Below are 22,488 nucleotides of genomic sequence, written 5' to 3'. Positions count from 1 at the left end.
TAAATATTGTTCATATCGGAAATGAATTCCGGATTTGGGAATTTAATCGGAAGCGTATCGTACGAATTAGCATCGGACGAGGCCTGCTAGACGAAGGCCCAGCACGAAGCCAGGCCATCGCCCAGCGAGCCACACGCACCATCGCACGCCAAGCCTCGACCAGACCCAGCGCAAGGCCAGGCCCAGCCAAGACCTGGGGCGCGCGCGCGAGAGCACAGCAGTAGTGGGCCGAGCGCTGTGCGCCTAGCGTGGGCCGCAAGGCTTGCGCGGGTGTACGGTGCTCGTGCAATGCTCGTGCGGGAATCCTAAAGCAATCGGGATTCGAAATATGATTAAATCCTAAAACTATTAGATAATGATTATTTAATAGAGTCCTAGCAGGATTCTAATTAAACTAATTAATATCCTAATAGGATTATAATTCCTTTTCTATACCTCTATAAATAAGTGCCTAGGGTCATAATTTATAGACACGATTGAAGTATTCAAAGGGTAAGTTTTTGAAAGAAAAATCAGCCATACACTTGCAAACACAATAGCCGAAATTCCTAGTAACCTTAAGGGCGATTCTAGTTGGTCTAACTTGAGGCGGATCCGGACGTACTGTGGACTATCTACGGAGGGACGACATTTGGAGTCCTAAAGACTTGTTCTTGTTCGGTTCGGGCGCAGCTAGGGAGAGCACGCTACAAAGTGTATGCTCCTAAATTATGCTAAATGATTATGTGTAAATAATATGTTTCCTGGCATTAAGGTTTTCCGCATGATTTATGTTTTGTCATATGTATCATAACCTAACAGTGGTATCACGAGCCTCTTATTATTTTCATAATATAAATTGCATAAACATGGTTAAATATTACAAATTTGCAAGAATTAAAAGGGGTGATTAATATTCGTAATTGTTAATTAATTGCAAATTGCGTTTATTTAATTATATGTACGCAGTTTTTCGGCAGTTTCTTCGTTACTCATCCAAATCGAGTGATTTTTGTGTCAATTCCGCATGTAAAAGGCATTCTAAAATTTTGACAAAATTAATATTTTTCGGCCGAACCCAGAATTCTCAAATTCAAAGCCTAACTATGACTTTTCGAAGGTTTTAGTTTTTCGAACGCAAAATTTTGTAAATTTAAGATGTTAAATTAAGTATTTGCGATTCTTGTTGTTAAATCTTGAATTTTTGATTGACCTACTGTATATGTTTAACAAGTTTGAATGCCTATCCTTGTTAATTATGCAATCTAATTTGTAATTATGATTAATTTGTTGAAAATTGGAATAATTTAGAATTAATTTGATTTTCATAATTAGTTAATAATTTAATTAGATACCTATGATTAAAAACCACCATAAAAATTGTAAATTTGTGTTAAATTTTAAATTTTTATGACCTAGACTTGAATCCATGTTAATCGAAAATCAATTAATTAATTAATAAATTTTCGATTTTTCGCCCTAAAATTATGAAATTAATATGATTTATTAATTTGTCATTAATTTTGAAAATAAAATTTTGATTTTTATGCGATTCGCTCATATAACTTGCACGCACAAAGCAATGGACGCTACGTGTTACCCTTAAGGGGTGTTGTACAGTGCGGGCATGCGACGACGAGCAAAGGAGCTCGTCGCCCATGCGGTACGAATGCAATGAGCAAGGCTATGGTGCACGAGCACAAGGCAGCAGCCCTGCCTTGTGTCGTGTGCGATGGGCGAGTGGGCAAGGGCGAGAGAAAGGCAGCGAGCAGTCGCGTGCAACGCGCACTGCCTCGCGCAGCGATCGAAGCCCCGCGCGCAGCGAGCGCTGGCTCGCGTGCGACGAGCGCTACGACTGCATCGAAGCCTCGCGCGCAGCGAGCGCTGGCTCGCGTGCGACGAGCGCTGGCGCGCGCCCAGCGATGGTGAGCAGCGAGCGTGCTTCGATGATGCCTTGCGATGGTGAGCAGTAGCAGATGCGACGCAGCACATAGGCTGCGCGCACATGGCCAGCGATGGCTGCGTGCGTGTGGCCAAATTTAAGGATTAGATGCGGGAGAAAGAACCGAGGAGTTGATCAAATTTAAATGATGGGGGAAAATGCTACAAGTAATTCTGATTAATCACAATCAATAATATTCTAACACACACTACTTAGTCTTCAGGTGTTTGACTTATATAGGTAGCTCACAGTTTATCATTTTTCAACGGTGATATAATTTACTATTATTTATAATTTTTTACTCATTATTTGTTTTTTTTTTATTATTTTTTATATTTTACTCATTATTTTTTATTTAAAGTTAAGTTAAGTTAATTTCCAACCAGTTTTCCCTAAAAAAAAAAAAATTTCAATCCAGTTCAGTTCAGTTCATCTCTAAAAAAAACAAGGCCTAATTAAGTAACACATACGTAGAATACTCCGAAAAAGTGCTACGAATAAATCTTTTTATCTTTGATTAGTTGTGAAAGTAAATCCTATGACAGAAGTAATAATAGTGGGATTTATAATTTTCGAGTGTATTTTTTTTAAGTTCAAGAAAAGAAGATTATAATATGTTATACATAAATTCTTAATTACGCACCCCTTATTGTACAATAAACAGCATAAGATAGGTGTAAAGTTAAATTCATGCTTAGTGAAAAAAGGTAACCATGTAAGCTTTTAAAAAGTTTATCGATCAAAAAATAATTTATAATATAAAATATTAAAAAAGTTTAAAAAATAAAAAATAAAAACTGAGTCAAATTTATCCCCATGTACAAAAAATGTATTGTTATGTGCTGAGTAATAATAATATAATTTTCTTTTGTACATTAACAAATAGTGTTATAAGGGTTTATGATCCTAATGACTAACTAGTTTTAGTTCCTTTCAAAAAAAAAAAAAAAAAAAGTCTAGTTTTGTTATTCTTACTTTCATCTTTTGACCTTTAATCTGAGGTAAGGAATATCGTCACGAAAGTAGTTGATGGAAATGGTTATCTAGGATTTTTGGATGATGTGTTACGTTGTATAATTAGGGAAGTTAATAGCTGATTGAAATAAACTCTTGGTATTAAAATAATGCATATTGTTGGTGTTTTTTCACCTACTACCACTGCTTCTCTCCTTCTCTCTGCAGTTCTGCACTACAGCTCGAGGCAGCAATACAACAGCAATACAACATTCTAGAAGTACAACATTCTAGAAGCTCTATGATGACATCACAGCTCTAACAACTTCCTCATTCAGTTATGCATTCTGTTATGCACCATGTAATGACATCATTGTTGTAACTGATTCTCTCCTAGTTTGTAGTAGCTTATGTGTACATATAGGGCCATTCTATTGGTTGAGCCACATCATCACACTTGTATATATATATGATGATTGTTGTAAATTATTCAAGCTAATTCAATAAAATCATTAGCTGTTCTATTTCCTAAATCTCTCTCTCTCTCTTTCTCTCTCTCAAATCAGCAAGTTGATATTCAGCTTGTGAAGAAATCAACCCAAAGAGGTGATTTCTGATATGGTATCAGAGCATATGATCGTATGATCCTGCTGTAATTCTTCTTAGCTTTGTTCACAGTTTGATCAATTGATCACAAATTTTTCCTGATTGAAACACTTCAAAGAAATTGTGCATTTCTGACAGCAAATGCCTACAGATCAGCAAGAGCCTTCTCAGAATCCTAACTCTGCCTATTATCTTAGCAATAGTTATTTGAATGCCACAAAGTTAGTGAGCATTGAATTCGAAGGAAAATGTTTCAGTGATCGGAGGAGATCAATGATGATTGCACTATCAGCCAGAAAAAAATTGTGTTTTGTTGATGGCATTTTGAATCAGCCAGCACCAAATTCTGCAAATCACAGAATATGGATTAGGTGTAATGACCTAGTAATCTCTTGGATGCTAGCTTCTCTTGAACCAAAGATTGCTAGAAGTGTTCTTTATCTCAAAATTGCAAGAGCAATTTGGCTCGAGTTGGAAGACAGGTATTGCAGGGAATCTGGTCCTCAGTTGTTCTCAGTCCAACAACAATTGAGTGAGTTGACACAAGGAGATGAAGAAGAAGTAGCTAGTTTCTTCACAAAGATCAAAATGCTATGGGACCAGCTAGATGGACTGGAGCCATTACCTGTTTGTGTTTGCACTGGATGTAGCTGCACACTCACACAACAATTACTTAAAACACAGCAGAATCAAAGGCTAATTCAATTTTTAATGAAGCTGAATGACAAGTATGAGCATCCTAAGAGCACTATTCTTATGATGAGTCCTTTGCCTACAATTTCAAAGGCATATGGACTGCTCCTTCAAGAAGAACAACAGAAAGAAGTACACAATCACAAGCATCAGTCACACACAGAGTCCACTACATTCAATGCTAGGAGATTTGACAATAAACCTTACAAAGGACCATACAATAACAGTCCTAATTCTCAGCATGCAGGAACTGGAAACCAATTCAGAAGTTTCACCAACAGAAACAACTTATACTGTGAACATTGCAAGATGAGAAATCACACAATTGACAAGTGTTGGAAGCTACATGGCTATCCTAAAGACTTCAAGGGAAAAGGAAAAAGAATAGCAGCAGCAGCTCAGTTTGATGAGTATATTCCAAAAGAAAACAAGACAGATGAAGGACCACGAGTAGTTCATGCTACTTTTACTGAAGATCAGTACACTCAGCTAATGCAATGCCTGCATACTCAACAAGCTGCTAGTCAAGCAGAGAATTCTATCTCTCACTCTCTTGGTCTAGCAACTACCTATCAACCTCAAGGTACATTCTGTCTCATGTCTAAATTTAACAGAAATTGGATTTTAGACAGTGGAGCCAGTGATCACATGTGTTCTGATTTGTCTTTATTCAAGTTTTTTGAACCTGTGATTGATGGCAAACATTCAATAACTATACCTGATGGTACTGAACTCCAAGTGAAACATAAAGGCCTCATTAATCTAAGTGGAGGAATTACACTCAGAGATGTTCTTCATGTTCCAACTTTCCAGTTCAACTTGATTTCTATATCAAAACTGTGTCATGATGCAAATTGTTCAGTTTCATTTACAAGTGGTGAATGTTTTATTCAGGACCCTTCCAAGAACAAGCATACTCTGCTTGGTAAATTGGAGAAAGGTCTATACAGTTTAAGTGAGGAATTCTTGGTGACAGAATTCACTCTAGCATCTCATAAGTGTGCACTTTCTTCTACCAGTTCAGCTGAAGTTCAAGAAGCCAAATTATGGCACCTAAGACTAGGACACATGTCATTTGGCAAAATAAAAAACCTCCAAGGTGTAAATGTACAGGGTTGTGTAGCTGAATCTTTCTGTCAGATCTTTCCTCTAGCAAAACAGACTAGATTTCCATTCCCAAATATCTGTATTAAGTCCACTAGACCTTTTGAGCTATTGCATATTGATGTATGGGGATCATATTCAATTTTAGATTTCTCTGGATGTAATCAGTTTCTTACTATTGTTGATGATTACACCAGAATGACTTGGACATATTTCATGAGAAATAAAACAGATTCAGTCAAGATTATGTCTCAATTTTTTATTGATGTTGCAACACAGTTTGAATTATCAGTCAAATATATTAGGTCAGATAATGCTCTTGATCTTACTGAAGGAAAAATGAAGGATTTGTTCCTTAGCAAAGGTATACTACATCAAAAGAGTTGGTCTTACACTCCTCAACAGAATGGTGTTGTGGAAAGAAAAAGCACAAACATCTCCTAGAAACTACTAGAGCATTAGCTTTTCAATCCAAGCTACCTGACAGACACTAGAACCACTGCATTCTTACTGCAACATATCTGATAAATCGAATGCCCTTGAAAAGCATTGACTTCTGCACTCCCTATGAAAGACTTTACAAAACCAAACCTGATCTTTCTCACTTGAGAATATTTGGTTGCTTATGCTATATAACCACACCCAAGATCCACAGATCCAAGTTTGACAAGAGGGCAGAACCATGTGTATTCCTAAGCTATCCACCAAATCAAAAGGCTTATAAAGTCCTAAATCTGGCTACTAATAGCTTGATTGTTTCCAGAGATGTAACTTTCTATGAAAAAGACTTTCCTTTCCATTATTCTTCTACTCCTAAACAAGCATACTCTAATCAGTTTTTTCTTCCTATTACCGCTCCATTTACAGATTCTGCTCCTATCTCTTCTCCTATACTAGAAAATCTCCATTCTCCATCTGCATCACCATCACCAATATCAACACCAAATCACACTTCTTCCTCTCCAACGGCTTCTTCCTCTCCCACTCACACTTCTGAACATTCTCCATCTCATATTTCAAATTTCTCTCCCACAGAACCACCTGAACAACCTCAAAGAAAGTCAACAAGAGTTTCAAAACCTCCTTCTCATCTCAATGATTTTGTGTGTTCAAAGCCTGTGAAACATTGGTGTAATTTGGTTGCATATGACAGTCTCCCTGAGCAACAGAAGACACTTATTGCTGCTCATATGGATTATATTGAACCAACTTCTTATCAAGAAGCAGCCACAGACTCCAACTGGTTGGTTGCTATGGAAAAGGAAATCACAGCATTGAACAACAATCATACTTGGGATTTTGTTTTGCTTCCAAAGGGTAAGAAAGCCATTGGCTGTAAATGGGTGTTTCGAATCAAAAAGAATGCAGATGGAACCATTGAAAGGTACAAAGCCAGATTGGTAGCTAAGGGTTTCACACAAAAATATGGTATTGATTACCATGAAACTTTCTCTCCTGTTATCAAAATGTCAACTATTAGATGCATCATCTCACTTGCTGCCAGCAGAAACTGGAAATTGTTTCAACTTGACATTAACAATGCATTTCTACATGGCAACCTAGATGAGGAGGTTTATATGAAGGTTCCTGAGGGTGTTTCAGCTCCTACTGGTCATGTTTGCAAGCTTACAAAATCTCTGTATGGTCTAAAACAAGCCTCAAGACAGTGTTTTGCTAGACTACTTGATGAATTGAAATCCCAAGGGTACACTCAAAGCAAAAATGACTACAGCCTATTTATCAAACATGATTCTTCTGATGTTACCATTATTGCTGTCTATGTTGATGATATGATCATCACAGGATCAAATGAAACCACTATTGCTGCTCTTAAAGCTCATTTGCATCATACTTTCAGCATTAAAGATCTAGGTCTTCTGAATTTTTTCCTAGGGATTGAAGTTACTCACACTGCTGATGGTTACATACTTACACAAAGGAAGTATACAAAGGAAATGCTTCATGATTGTGAACTTGATATCTCTAAACCTGCTGTTACTCCTTTTCCCTTCAATCTCAAGTTGTCTACTGAAGGTCAAGTATGCTCCAATCCTGATCTTTACAGGTGTTTTGTGGGCAAACTCAATTTTCTCACTCACACCAGACCTGATTTAGCCTTTGCTGTCCAGTCTCTCAGCCAATTTATGCATGCTCCTACCACTTTTCATCTTGATGCTCTCACTCATACTCTAAGATATGTCAATCACACAGCTGGGCAAGGTATTCTCCTAAAGGCTACTGAACAATTAACTTTGCAAGCCTTTTGTGACTCTGATTGGGTTGCTTGCCCCACCACCAGAAGATCTGTCACTGGTTACATTCTTCTTCTTGGAAACTCACCAATCAGTTGGAAATCCAAGAAACAATCTACCATTTCCAGGAGTTCTTCTGAAGCAGAATACAGGGCTATGTCTCAAGCTGCTAGTGAAGTGACTTGGATTGTTAGATTACTTACAGAATTAGGCATCCATGATCTGCAACCAGTCCACCTTCATTGTGATAATCAATTTGCGTTGCATATTGCCAAAAATCCTATTTTCCATGAACGAACTAAACACATTGAAGTTGACTGTCACTTCACTAGGGACAAGGTTCTTGAGGGCTTAATTCATCTAAGTTATCTTCCTACTTCTAATCAATTGGCTGATATTTTCACTAAAATCCTTCCTGGTCTCCAGCATAGGGTTTTATCCTCCAAACTTGGTATGGTCAATGTTCTTCCCACCCCAAGTTTGAGGGGGGGGGGGGGGGTGTTGGTGTTTACTCACCTACTACCACTGCTTCTCTCCTTCTCTCTGCAGTTCTGCACTACAGCTCGAGGTAGCAATACAACAGCAATACAACATTCTAGAAGTACAACATTCTAGAAGCTCTATGATGACATCACAACTCTAACAACTTCCTCATTCAGTTATGCATTCTGTTATGTACCATGTAATGACATCATTGTTGTAACTGATTCTCTCCTAGTTTGTAGTAGCTGATGTGTACATATAGGGCCATTCTATTGGTTGAGCCACATCATCACACTTGTATATATATATGATGATTGCTGTAAATGATTCAAGCTAATTCAATAAAATCATTAGCTGTTCTATTTCCTAAATCTCTCTCTCTCTTTCTCTCTCTCAGATCAGCAAGTTGATATTCAGCTTGTGAAGAAATCAACCCAAAGTGGTGATTTCTGATACATATCTACGATGTATCCTACGAATTATGTTTTTATGCTTATCGTGCACACACCTAGCCTGCACCATCCTATTTGCGGATCCGGCTAGGGGTTAGGTCCATAGAGTATTCAAGTTTTAGGTCGTGTTAGGGTAAACTAACATCCCCGACATTTATATCAGGCACAATAGACTTGGTAAAAACTATGTTAGTAGTAGCATCAAAAAAATAAAATACTAAGAACTAATGTGTCGTTAGTTATATTTTTGTCTTTGTTTATTCCTCGTTTAAGTTAAATTTAGTCAAAATTAGTGTAGATAGTTCAAATAATTGCTTCTATTGTGAAATGGTGGAAGTAGGAGAAACGGTAACAACTAAAGTTACTCAAACATGCATTCAACAAATTATACTTCGCATATGTTTTTTTTGATTCTATACTTCGCATATGTTAAGGATAACAACTAAGTATCGACTAAGAAAATCAAATCCTAACACGCACACAAAAAACACATTTGTTCTCCTTCTCCAACCTTTATAGTTTCACCTAATTCAATAAATTGCCATGACTGCCGCCATCGCCAATCTTTGATGATAGATATCAATTGAAACTTCAACCCTAGTATTATCTTGGGGACGACCATCGTTGGCCATTAAATTAGCCCGGCAAAAGGGACACGTGGCATGGGAACGCAACCAAGTATCAATGCATTCTATGTGGAAAAAGTGGCCACAGTTAGGCAACAAACACAACATTTCATTTTCCTCCAACCTCGTCAAGCACACCACACACTCCTCGTTCATTTTTATTTTCGTATTCGTATCTGTATCTGTATCCATATCCTTGTTCGGATACTCAAACCTTGGTAATCTCTCAATAAGTGAAGCCTCAAGACCTTGTGCAAATTCATTTGAAATCGTGGGCCTCGTAGAAAGGCTAGGGTCACTACCGGAATAATTCCGATAATGACACAACAAGATGATGTAAATTAATACAACGGAGAAGAAACACAACGCAACGTAGACCATGATAAACAAGGCAAAAGTTGATGCGGATGATTGTTCCATTATAATTTTGGTGTACTTCTATTTGCCCGCCCCTTCCATTATTTATTGATGAATATGGTGATATTATATGATATTTGGCAATCTTGTATTAATATCGTGATTGACAAGATTGTTTTCATATTGGATTATAATTCATATATGCATGGGTATCGTTATGGATATTTTAGTGTTATCGCAATAGATTTCATTTGTTGGCCCTCCATACCCCAAAAAAAAAAATTTGAAAAAGAAAAAATGCCTAAAATCTTTAATGCAGCTTACTAACAAATGTAAATGTTCTTTGCCTTTGTTGAACAAATATATTTTGGCTGACTTAGCTTGACTATTCCCATAGTCTTTTTTTAAATACATCACTTGTTCTTTATAAATGTTTTCTCTTTCTTAATTCATCACTTTGAAGGAAATAATGCCCTTGGTCCAAGTATGCATTCAATATTAAAGTCTAATAAATGCGGTTCAGTATTAATTAACAAGTTAATAATTCAGTGAGATCAAGTGAGCTGAATGTCTATCTAGAGGCCGCTTCAGTTCAAGTGGAATTAATGATATTAATCCACAGCTTACTCTTGACTGAACCCTTAGGGTCACACAAATAGTACGTAAACGGATCAAGTATTTAATGGCATTAAATACTCTATCTATGGATATTCGGAATCGACGGATCTTGGTTTCAGTGGGAGCTGAGATCGTCACAAGCAAGTGAATACTCCGGAAACGATGATATTGCCGGAAACGGAAATATGGATCGTATCGGAAATATAAATATTATCCAAGTCGTAGATGTTGCCGGAAACGAAAACATGGTACGTATCGGAAAATATTATCGGAAATGGAAATATTGCCGGAATCGAAAATATTGCCGGAAACGGAAATATTGTCAGAATCGGAAATATTATCGGAATCGGAAAATAATTCCGGAAACGGAAATATTAAATATTTGTTCGAAACGGAAATTAATTCCGGAATCGGAAATATTAAATATTGTTCGTATCGGAAATGAATTCCGGATTTGGGAATTTAATCGGAAGCGTATCGTACGAATTAGCATCGGACGAGGCCCGCTAGACGAAGGCCCAGCACGAAGCCAGGCCATCGCCCAGCGAGCCACACGCACTATCGCACGCCAAGCCTCGACCAGGCCCAACGCAAGGCCAGGTCCAACCAAGGCCTGGGGCGCGCGCGCGAGAGCACAACAGCAGTGGGCCGAGCGCTGTGCGCCTAGCGTGGGCCGCAAGGCTTGCGCGGGTGTACGGTGCTCGTGCAATGCTCGTGCGGGAATCCTAAAGCAATCGGGATTCGAAATATGATTAAATCCTAAAACTATTAGATAATGATTATTTAATAGAGTCCTAGCAGGATTCTAATTAAACTAATTAATATCCTAATAGGATTATAATTCATTTTCCATACCTCTATAAATAAGTGCCTAGGGTCATAATTTATAGACACGATTGAAGTATTCAAAGGGTAAGTTTTTGAAAGAAAAATCAGCCATACACTTGCAAACACAATAGCCGAAATTCCTAGTAACCTTAAGAGCGATTCTAGTTGGTCTAACTTGAGGCGGATCCGGACGTACTGTGGACTATCTACGGAGGGACGACATTTGGAGTCCTAAAGACTTGTTCTTGTTCGGTTCGGGCGCAGCTAGGGAGGGCACGCTACAAAGTGTATGCTCCTAAATTATGCTAAATGATTATGTGTAAATAATATGTTTCCTGGCATTAAGGTTTTCCGCATGATTAATGTTTTGTCATATGTATCATAACCTAACAGTGGTATCACGAGCCTCTTATTATTTTCATAATCTAAATTGCATAAACATGGTTAAATATTACAAATTTGCAAGAATTAAAAGGGGTGATTAATTTTCGTAATTGTTAATTAATTGCAAATTACGTTTATTTAATTATATGTACGCAGTTTTTCGGCAGTTTCTTCGTTACTCATCCAAATCGAGTGATTTTTGTGTCAATTCCGCATGTAAAAGGCATTCTAAAATTTTGACAAAATTAATATTTTTCGGCCGAACCCAGAATTCTCAAATTCGAAGCCTAACTATGACTTTTCGAAGGTTTTAGTTCTTCGAACGCAAAATTTTGTAAATTTAAGATGTTAAATTAAATATTTGCGATTCTTGTTGTTAAATCTTGAATTTTTGATTGACCTACTGTATATGTTTAACAAGTTTGAATGCCTAGCCTTGTTAATTATGCAATCTAATTTGTAATTATGATTAATTTGTTGAAAATTGGAATAATTTAGAATTAATTTGATTTTCATAATTAGTTAATAATTTAATTAGATACCTATGATTAAAAACCACCATAAAAATTGTAAATTTGTGTTAAATTTTAAATTTTTATGACCTAGACTTGAATCCATGTTAATCGGAAATCAATTAATTAATAAAACTTCGATTTTTCGCCCTAAAATTATAAATTAATATGATTTATTAATTGTCATTAATTTTGAAAATAAAATTTTAATTTTTATGCGATTCGCTCATATAACTTGCACGCACAAAGCAATGGACGCTACGTGTTACCCTTAGGGGGTGTTGTACAGTGCGGGCATGCGACGACGAGCAAACGAGCTCGTCGCCCATGCGGTACGAATGCAATGAGTAAGGTTATGGTGCACGAGCACAAGGCAGCAGCCCTGCCTTGTGTCGTGTGCTGTGTGCGATGGGCGAGTGGGCAAGGGCGAGAGAAAGGCAGCGAGCAGTCGCGTGCAACGCGCACTGCCTCGCGCAGCGATCGAAGCCTCGCGCGCAGCGAGCGCTGGCTCGCGTGCGACGAGCACTACGACTGCATCGAAGCCTCGCGCGCAGCGAGCGCTGGCTCGCGTGCGATGAGTGCTGGCGCGCGCCCAGCGATGGTGAGCAGCGAGCGTGCTTTGATGATGCCTTGCGATGGTGAGCAGCAGCAGATTGTTAGGTTATGATACATATGACAATTCATAAATCATGCGGAAAAACCATAAAGCCAGGAAAGCATATTATTTACACATAATCATTTAGCATAGTTTAGATGCATACACTTTGTTGCGTGCCTTCCCTAGCTGCGCCCGAACCGAACAAGAACAAGTCTTTAGGACTCCAAGTGTCGTCCCTCCGTAGATAGTCCACAGCACGTCCGGATCCGCCTTTAGCTTGACCAACTAGGATCGCCCTTAAGGTACTTAGAATTTTTGGCTATTGTAGGCAATTATGTGACTGAATTTTTGCTCTCAAAAATCACTTTGAATACTTGAATACTTCAATTGTTATCAATAAATTATGACCCTAGGCACCTATTTATAGAGGTATGGAAAAGGAACTGGAATCCTATTAGGATACGAATTAATTAAACTAAAATCCTAATAGAATTCTTATTTAATTAATTCATCCTTTTAGGTTTAGGAATTTAATCATATGTCGAAACCTGATAGCTTTAGGATTCGTATAGCACACAAACACACACACGCACGCACAGCAGCCCACGATGGGCGCCATGCGCGCCCGCGCAGCCTGCGAGCTCGCAGCCCATTGCCACGAGGCCCACACGCTGCCGCAGCCTTCGCGTGCGCTGGGCCTGCCTTGCGGTGGGCCTGGCGCAGCCTTTGCTGTTGCGTTGTGGCGCGCTGGCTTGCTGGGCGATGGCCCGGCTTCGTGCTGGGCCTTCGTCTGGCAGGCCTCGTCCGATGCTAATTCGTACGATACGCTTCCGATTAATTTCCCGATTCCGGTATTCATTTCCGATACGAACAATATTTAATATTTCCGATTCCGGAATTAATTTCCGTTTCGAACAAATATTTAATATTTCCGTTTCCGGAATTATTTTCCGATTCCGATAATATTTCCGATTCTGACAATATTTCCGTTTCCGGCAATATTTCCGATTCCGGCAATATTTCCATTTCCGATAATATTTTCCGATACGTACCATAATTCCGTTTCCGGCAACATCTACGACTTGGATAATATTTATATTTTCGATACGATCCATATTTCCGTTTCTTGCAATATCATCGTTTCCGGAGTATTCATTTCTTGCATGTGACGATCTCAGCTCCCACTGAAACCAAGAACCGTCGATTCCGAATATCCATAGATGGAGTATTTAATGCCATTAAATACTTGATCCGTTTACGTACTATTTGTGTGACCCTACGGGTTCAGTCAAGAGTAAGCTGTGGATTAATATCATTAATTCCACTTGAACTGAAGCGGCCTCTAGCTAGGCATTCAGCTCACTTGATCTCACTGAATTATTAACTTGTTAATTAATACTGAACCGCACTTATTAGACTTAACATAGAATGCATACTTGGACCAAGGGCATTATTTCCTTCAGTCTCCCACTTGTCCTTAGGGACAAGTGTGCATTTCCTAATTCCTTTGTCGCTCGATGCTTGCTCTTGAACATAAGGTAAGAGTTGTCTGAAGGAAATAATGCCCTTGGTCCAAGTATGCATTCTATGTTAAGTCTAATAAATGCGGTTCAGTATTAATTAACAAGTTAATAATTCAGTGAGATCAAGTGAGCTGAATGCCTAGCTAGAGGCCGCTTCAGTTCAAGTGGAATTAATGATATTAATCCACAGCTTACTCTTGACTGAACCCGTAGGGTCACACAAATAGTACGTAAACGGATCAAGTATTTAATGGCATTAAATACTCCATCTATGGATATTCGGAATCGACGGATCTTGGTTTCAGTGGGAGCTGAGATCGTCACAGGCAAGAAGTGAATACTCCGGAAACGATGATATTGCCGAAAACGGAAATATGGATCGTATCGGAAATATAAATATTATCCAAGTCGTAGATGTTGGCGGAAACGGAAACATGGTACGTATCGGGAAATATTATCGGAAATGGAAATATTGCCGGAATCGGAAATATTGCCGGAAACGGGAATATTGTCAGAATCGGAAATATTATCGGAATCGGAAAATAATTCCGGAAACGGAAATATTAAATATTTGTTCGAAACGGAAATTAATTCCGGAATCGAAAATATTAAATATTCACTACTACAAAATGCGTGCTTTCTCGACGCGATGGGGTCGACGCTGTGGGAAACCGCTTGGAAGGAAAAGCAGTCCGCGTGTTTTGTCGACGGTTTATATCGTTGAAACAATTTGTCTACTTATAACAGCGTCGACAATTCCCCATGTGCTCCACACGTGACCTGAACCGTTCGTGACTACAACTTTTGGGGGAAAAGAACGCCCCTCGTTTCCACAGCCGCATTAAACCTTCTCTCTCATCAGTTCTCAAATCATCCCAACCCTTAAATCAGTTCTCATTATTTTTTCTTCTAATTTTCAGGATCTGAGAGTTAATTTCTTGCTCGAATAATGTATGAAGTATCTTCAAGTTTTTATCTTTCATCTGAAGTTCTCAATTTCTAGGGTTTGTTTTTGTTAATTATATATGTCGAATCGAATTTATTTTCAGGTCTTGTTATTGAAGTTCTTGATTCAAATCCCGTTAGCAATCGGTTATTTTTCAAGTTTCTTCTCTCATTTGTTTAGTTGTTATTTGGTATGGATAATTAAAATTTTGATTTGTGTATGTTTTAGGTTTTCTTTCTTTTATCATAATTTTTTGCCATTGAACTGTGTTTTCGTTTGACATTGAACTCTCACTTCCTTCGGATCTAACATTCGTCACCCCCATCTCCAGGTCTGTTCAAGGATTCACAAGTTTGGCCACCAACTTTCTCGCCAATTACAGGTTGATTTTCGCCCCTCTCAAGCTCTCTTTCTCTTTTGTATTCTTTAAATTATTCTCTGAAATTGCAGCTTTTAATATATTTTGTTTATGATTCGTAACATTTAGGAAATTATTCACACTTGTGAATTACCTCTTAAAAGTCGTTGTTTATATTTTCAATTCGGATCATTTGGGAAATTTCTTTGCCCTTAACTTTATTTATTTGCACAGTCTGCTAATTTCTCTTACATTTACTCCTATTTAGGTACCTACAATTTTTCATCTGATTCTCCTATGTCGCTGGTAACTTAATTTTCCCCCTTCTCTGTTTTTGTTTTAGATTAGTATATTTGGTTAAATTTCTTGCTCAGGGAAATTTCATAGTCAAATTGAGTAGGATTGAAATTTAACTTTGTAAAGAAGGAGTATTGTAAATTAGATTAGATTCAGGTTTTACTGTTTCAAAATTTAGGACCCAAAACATAATACTTCCCGAAACTAAATTTCAAGAAGAATACAATTAGTAAACAAGTCAAGACTTTTGATTGCATTTGATTAGTTAATGTTTTCACAATTATGTTAGAGTACCTCTTTTCTTTACTTGTAGGTATATTCTTACATTTAGTTGCTTTTATAAATTAAGCTACTTCATTTCTCGAATTTTATTTCTTTAGAAATGCTGCAAATCTGCAATTGTCTTCAGTGAGCTTCCAATTGTTTCCTTTACTAGGCAGGACACTGTAAGCAAATAGAGTATAACTAATTACTTTGATATGTATTTTGTGAACTCTGTAACAGAGATCACTGTCATATTTTATTTGCATGTTGTGTCTGCTTCCTTCAGTTTCCTTTGATGTTAGGTGGGATAACTAGGAGCGAATCTATCACTAGACTTTGAGCCTATCTCACGTGAACACTTGAGAAAATGGACTAAACTTTGACCTTAGTGTTTCTTTCAAAATCCGTAAAAAAAATATGTTCTATCATGTATGTTGTACTGCTGTAGAGTACTATATTGTAACAAGGTCAACTGCAGCAGCAGCCGGATGCTACTGCCAATTTTGCTCATGAACCCAAAATTACTAGTTTTGCTTTTGTTAACGCTGCCAAGCATGTAATTTTTCTATGTTTTTGTTTTTTGTTCAACCCTTTTTTGGGTACTTTTCAATTAATTTTTCTTTGTTTATTAGTGAAATGTATGTGCAAGTTTAGAATTGAACGTCTTAACCAGAAATGTTGCCTTTTGATTGATTAAATTTGAACTGTATTGAATGGATTTTTTCCCATTTTAAGCTCATTATTTTCATGTTCATGTGTTTTCTTGAGTATGGTATTCTAGTTTGAATTTATCGAAAGGAGATGCTTTTTCTCCGACTTCTTCAGATCGGCAGCAGATATGACGAACTTTTCTTTCTATTCTCGTGTAGTTGTAAGTTTGAGATTTGTGCAACCCCAATAACTACCATGTTTCACTTCCGGAACTACTTTATCCTCTGCTTTTTCTTTGAAACCCCAATAATTTTTCTTTGTTTATTGCTGCAATGTTGTTTCTGCAGGTGTTTGGTGTTGTTTTCAGCTGCACAGGTGCTGCTTCTTGCTGTTGCAGGGTGTGGGTTGTGCTCCTGATGTGTGCAGGCTATTCTGCAGGGAGTCCAGGTGTTGCAGTCAGGTCTACAGGGAGTGTGGTGTTCGATTGCTGCTGTGTGCAATCTTATGTTGCGTACCCTTTTATTGCGTTTGTTGTGTTTGGTTGTTAGGGAGTGGTCTGTACTCCTCTAACTTTTTCTGCTGTTTCGTTGTTTAGATACTTTTGTTCATACCTTTTGGTATTAAATTTGTGTTTTGGAGATATATAGCTAGCTAATTTAATAGTTTGGACATGTGTAAACTTAATTTGATGATATGATATGAGGATTTGGAGCGAGCTAATACGTATTATTATATATATATATATATAGATTAATATATAATCTTGTCATTTATAATTTTAAAGGTAGTTAATTGCATATGTTTGGTTTGGTTTTAATTAATTAGTTTCAGGTTGATTTTGCTTTGGGATAAAATGAACGATTAAAAAAAAATATTAATTTCTCGACGCTATATAGTGTCAAAACATGATTCGCGCAAAAATTGTTGGTAAACCCGCAAAAACTATTACTACGCAGATGACCGTCAAGAAATATATAACTACACTAAAAACCGTCGAGAAACTCGACGCACAAAGGCGCCAAAAATATTTTGAAGGCGGCAAAAACCGTCGAGATTATCGACGCAGCAGGGCGTCGAGAAATTCTCTACGGCCAATTTCTCGACACTAGCTCCGGGCGTCGAGAAAATATTTCTCGGCGCCATTAGGCGTCGAAAAATAGCCAAAAAAGCGTCGAAAAATGACGCGTTTTGTAGTAGTGATTGTTCGTATCGGAAATATATTCCGGAATCGGGAATTTAATCGGAAGCGTATCGTACGAATAAGCATCGGACGAGGCCTGCCGGACGAGGGCCCAGCACGAAGCCAGGCCATCGCCCAGCAAGCCAAGCGCGCCACACGAACAGCCAAGGCCACGCCAGGCCCAGCGCAAGGCCAGGCCCAGCAGGCCGTGGCAGCGCGCACAGCGCGCGCAGCGCGCGCAGCTGCGAGCATTGCTGCAGCTCGCGTGGGCTTGTAGCTCGTGTGGGCCGTGCGGCCGTGTGGGCTGTGCGCGGGCATGGCCTGCACGCTTGCGGGTCATGCTCGCGTAAGTGTTTGTGTTCGCATACGAAACCTAAAACGTGCAGAATTCGGTTAATGATTAAATTCCTAATTCTATTTGATAAATTAATTAAATAAGAGTTTTATTATAATTCTAATTTAATTAATTCGTATCCTAATAGGATTCCAATTCTCTTTCCATACCCCTATAAATATGTGGCCTGGGTTCACAATTTATAACGAGTAATTCAAGTATTCAAATTGAGTTTTGAGAGAAAAATTCAGTCACACATCTTGCTCAAAAGTGCCGAAAATTTATAGTACCTTAGGGGCGATTCTAGTTGGTCAATCTTAAGGCGGATCCGGACGTGCTGTGGACTATCTACGGAGGGACGACACTTGGAGTCCTAAAGACTTGTTCTTGTTCGGTTCGGGCGCAGCTAGGGAAGGCACGCAACAAAGAGTATGCATCTAAATTATGCTATATGATTATGTGTAAATAATATGTATTCCTGGCTTAATGGTTGTTTCCGCATGATTTATGAATTGTCATATGTATCATAACCTAACAGTGGTATCACGAGCCTCTTATTATTTTCATAATCTAAATTGCATGAACATGGTTAAATATTACAAATTTGCAAGAATTAAAAGGGGTGATTAATTTTCGTAATTGTTAATTAATTGCAAATTGCGTTTATTTAATTATACGTACGCAGTTTTTCGGCAGTTTCTTCGTTACTCATCCAAATCGAGTGATTTTTGTGTCAATTCCGCATGTAAAAGGCATTCTAAAATTTTGACAAAATTAATATTTTTCGGCCGAACCCAGAATTCTCAAATTCGAAGCCTAACTATGACTTTTCGAAGGTTTTAGTTTTTCGAATGCAAAATTTCGTAAATTTAAGATGTTAAATTAAATATTTGCGATTCTTGTTGATAAATCTTGAATTTTTGATTGACCTACTGTATATGTTTAACAAGTTTGAATGCCTAGCCTTGTTAATTATGCAATCTAATTTGTAATTATGATTAATTTGTTGAAAATTAGAATAATTTAGAATTAATTTGATTTTCATAATTAATTATAATTTAATTAGAAACCTATGATTAAAAACCACCATAAAAATTGTAAATTTATGATAAATTTTAAATTTTTATGACCTAGGCTTGAATCCATGATAATCGGAAATCAATTGAATAAAAAAATTTCGATTTTTCGCCCTAAAATTATGAAATTAATATTAATTTATTAATTTGTCATTAATTTTAAATATAAATTTTAAATTTTTATGCTATTCGTTCATATAACTTGCACGCACAAAGCAATGGACGCTACGTGTTACCCTTAAGGGGTGTTGTATAGTGTGGGCATGCGACGACGAGCAAGGGAGCTCGTCGCCCGTGCGGCACGAATGCAATGAGCAAGGGCATGGTGCACGAGCACAAGGCAGCAGCCCTGCCTTGTGTCGTGGGCCACGAGCTATGGACGAATGGGCATGGGCGAAGGCAAGGCACGACAGTCGCGTGTGGGCAGCAAGCGAGCTGCACCACAACGCGCACTGCCTCGCGCAAGCGCGCGCAGCCTCGCGCGTAGCGAGCGCTAGCTCGCGTGCCACGAGCGCTGCGCCCAGCGTCGATCGCGCGCAGCGAGCAATTGCTCGCGAACAGCGAGCGATGGCTCGCGCACAGCGAGCGATGGCTCGCGTGCATCGAGCGCTGGAGCGCGCGCAGCAAGCGCTGGCGAGCGCGCACAGCGAGCGATGGCTCGCGTGCATCGAGCGCTGGCGCGCGCGTAGCGAGCACCACTTGTGCGATGGCTTGCGATGGGAAGATGCAGCAGCTATGCAACGAGCGCATGGGCTGCGCGCACATGGCCAGCGATGGCTGTGTGCGTGTGGCCCATGGGCGTGCGATGCGTAGGGTGTTTGCATTACGATTAGATCGTTTTGAATGTTTAATTTGAAATTTTCAGTTTACGTAATTTTAATTAATTTTAAAAATTAATAATTTAAAATCATGAATTAATTTAAACACGACTGAAATCAAATTAAAATTTTTGGATTCAATTACAAATTTATATGGGCTTTAAATTTTAATTAAATTTGTATGTTTCCGGTTAGACTTGAAATACATTTTTATGTTTAAAATTAGTAAAGCATATGAATTTTTTGGTTTAGTGGGAGCGCTTTTTAGTCATAAACTCTTGATTAGGTCTACGAATCCTTAAGGTTAAAACAACTTGATTAGAATTAATAAGGACTGAATAATTGGTAGATTATTGGTGCCCTTGATTAATTGCTGCAAATGTTTACGTGATGCATAATGTGTTTTACTAACCAGCTATGTGGGCCATTCATGATAATGAATGGGTGAATGGTATATATTGTATATGTACTGTTTTGCAGGTTATGAAGTGACTAGTATGGCCCAAATAGGATAGAAAATATGGTCTGCGTACCATTAATTTGAATGTAATTGGTCTAAAGTACCAAAGTTGTTTTTTAATTCAAATATGGTCTGCGTACCATCAAATAGTTGTAATTAGTTTTAATCATAGCTTATCCTATTTGAAGAAAATGGTGCCTCCCACGGAAATTTTCAAGACGGACTTTGAAGTCAAAGCTTCAAGATGAAGTCGGGCCATACTAGATCACATTTATCTTATGCATGCTTTAAGTTATTTATTGCTTTAAATATGTCTTAATTATGCATAAGATCGTGGCTTGATTATGTTGCATGATTAAGGATTTTAGTTCACTTAAAATCTAACCAACATAGTAAGAGCCTTAAGTTCCAAACTTAAAAAAAATTGAGTTAAAAGGTGCCATGCCAAAATATACACTTGCTTGGATATCCTTTACATCAATCAAGTAATAGTTTTCGCTCAGCGAGGTGTTACTTATTGGTCCTAAAGGGGCAAGGTACACAAATAATTGTGAGTACATGTTAGTTTTGGTGAAACTCAACGATATAAGTAAGGAGTCCTTTTATGTCGTGGCAAAATCGATAGGTTTACCTAATAAGTTCTTAGACGTACCTATCAACCAAGAATAGTTTCTAGACTATTAGCAAAAGGCTTTTGCTTACCTAAGATGTTTTAGGATTAAGTCGAAAAACTGTGCTTAGTTCTTCAATGATTTTAGGATCTTGGAATCATTTTATTCACACCTGCCGGAACACATAACTTGAATAAAATGCTTAATAAACATTGAATTATGCATGTATGCTAGAATTTAAGTTTATTAAGAGAAACTGTGAATGGTTAGTTATTTGTTTATTCTTTTCAATTGTAGTTTTTAATATGGCAAACAACAATCAAAACATCATCATGGGTTCTGAGCTTATGGTCAAGCTGAACCTGGCAAATTTTCTTGAATGGGAAGCTAAGCTAGTTGAAATAGTCAAACTCAATGGACTTGAGTATGTACTATCACATCCCATGCCAAGCTACTATGCCAGAGACATGACCCCTGAGAGATTTTACGCCTGGAATGCGGATCTCAAAAAGGTTATGAGTCTCATGCTGAACAATATCCCTGATGATTGGGCTAGAAGGTTTGTAGCCTATGAACCTTTTACGCTCATCAAGAATCTGAGGGATATCTGTCGTGGAAGCACGGAGGACAGGGACCTGAACGTCCATGAGTTGATTGAATCAATGTCTGGTCTAAAGGTTAGTTCTCCCAACAGGTGTTATAGGATGGAGGTCCAAGAAACACATGTTCAGCTCCTTCGCACTAAACAGAGGGTAGGCGTCCCACTGAGGTTCCATGTGGATTTTATGCATTCATACTTTGATCGCCTAAGTCTACTAGGAACACCAATAAGCGAAAGAATGGCAGTCTCTATCTTGCTCAATTCACTACACAGTGGGTTTGGTCGCTTCAAGCAACTATACCTAAGTGAACCAAGAGAAGAAACAGTTGCAGAATTTGTTCACCTTGTCAGAAAGGCTGAAATAATACTGGACTGTGAAGCCAAAGATTTACTCAAGGCTAGAAGGAGACCGTTCAAGAAAGGTGGAAAGTCCAAGGGCAATGCTAAATCAAAGCAGGACAAGTCCACGCCAAGCTGTCTTTATTGTAATGGAATAGGTCATTACAAAAGAGAATGTCCAAAGCTAAAGGAAGATCAGAAGAACTTGCTAATTCAGGTATTTTCGTTATAGACTGTATACTTGCTAATTCAACTTCTTGGGTATTAGATACAGGTTGTGGCTCACACTTATGTTCCAATCCACAGGGACTAAGAAGAAGTAGAAAGTTAAGCAAGGGTGAAGTCGACCTAACATTGTCATCCTTATTATGTCCAGAGGTGTTTCTCGGTTTCAGAGTTCAACTGATCAAATAAACAGATAATCATAGCCTATGATTCATCCGAGCACGGCCATGCATTTCACAGTTTCTCGCTCTCCGAGTGGCCTTGTACAACTTTTAAGCATCTCATCCCGATTTATGGGAGGACAATCCCAATCTTGCGATCTTGAGATTAGACTTCGGTTGATAGGTGATTACCTGAGCGTTGCCTTTATAGCCTCCTTTTACGGTGCGACGGTTGGTCAACGTCAAAGCAACCAGT

General features: G+C 38.3%; 1 protein-coding gene across 7 annotated transcripts; it reads left to right on the top strand.

Annotated features, from left to right (window-relative positions):
- The first annotated feature begins 14,550 nt into the window (after nt 1-14,550).
- LOC110799082 (uncharacterized) lies at nt 14,551-17,142 on the top strand. 7 transcript variants are annotated; one of them, XR_008919516.1, is made up of 4 exons: nt 14,551-14,862; nt 14,961-15,047; nt 15,189-15,239; nt 16,775-17,142. XR_008919516.1 is itself a non-coding variant. In XM_056827444.1 (4 exons), the coding sequence occupies exons 1-4, from the start codon at nt 14,865-14,867 to the stop codon at nt 16,973-16,975; spliced, it is 393 nt and encodes a 130-aa protein (XP_056683422.1). In that variant the 5' UTR covers nt 14,555-14,864; the 3' UTR covers nt 16,976-17,142. The 7 variants fall into 7 exon arrangements, 5 of the variants coding, with proteins under 5 accessions (XP_056683422.1, XP_056683424.1, XP_056683421.1 ...); XM_056827444.1 differs by lacking the exon at nt 14,961-15,047 and adding an exon at nt 16,558-16,647 and having other exon boundaries at nt 14,555-14,915; XM_056827443.1 differs by lacking the exon at nt 14,551-14,862 and adding an exon at nt 16,558-16,647 and having other exon boundaries at nt 14,922-15,047.
- The last annotated feature ends 5,346 nt before the right edge of the window (nt 17,143-22,488 follow it).

The sequence above is a fragment of the Spinacia oleracea genome, chromosome 4 (genome assembly GCF_020520425.1).
Source record: "Spinacia oleracea cultivar Varoflay chromosome 4, BTI_SOV_V1, whole genome shotgun sequence".
Taxonomy (NCBI): Eukaryota; Viridiplantae; Streptophyta; class Magnoliopsida; order Caryophyllales; family Amaranthaceae; genus Spinacia; species Spinacia oleracea.
Note: the sequence above shows the minus strand (reverse complement) of the source record. Positions and strands in the feature narration are given on the sequence as shown.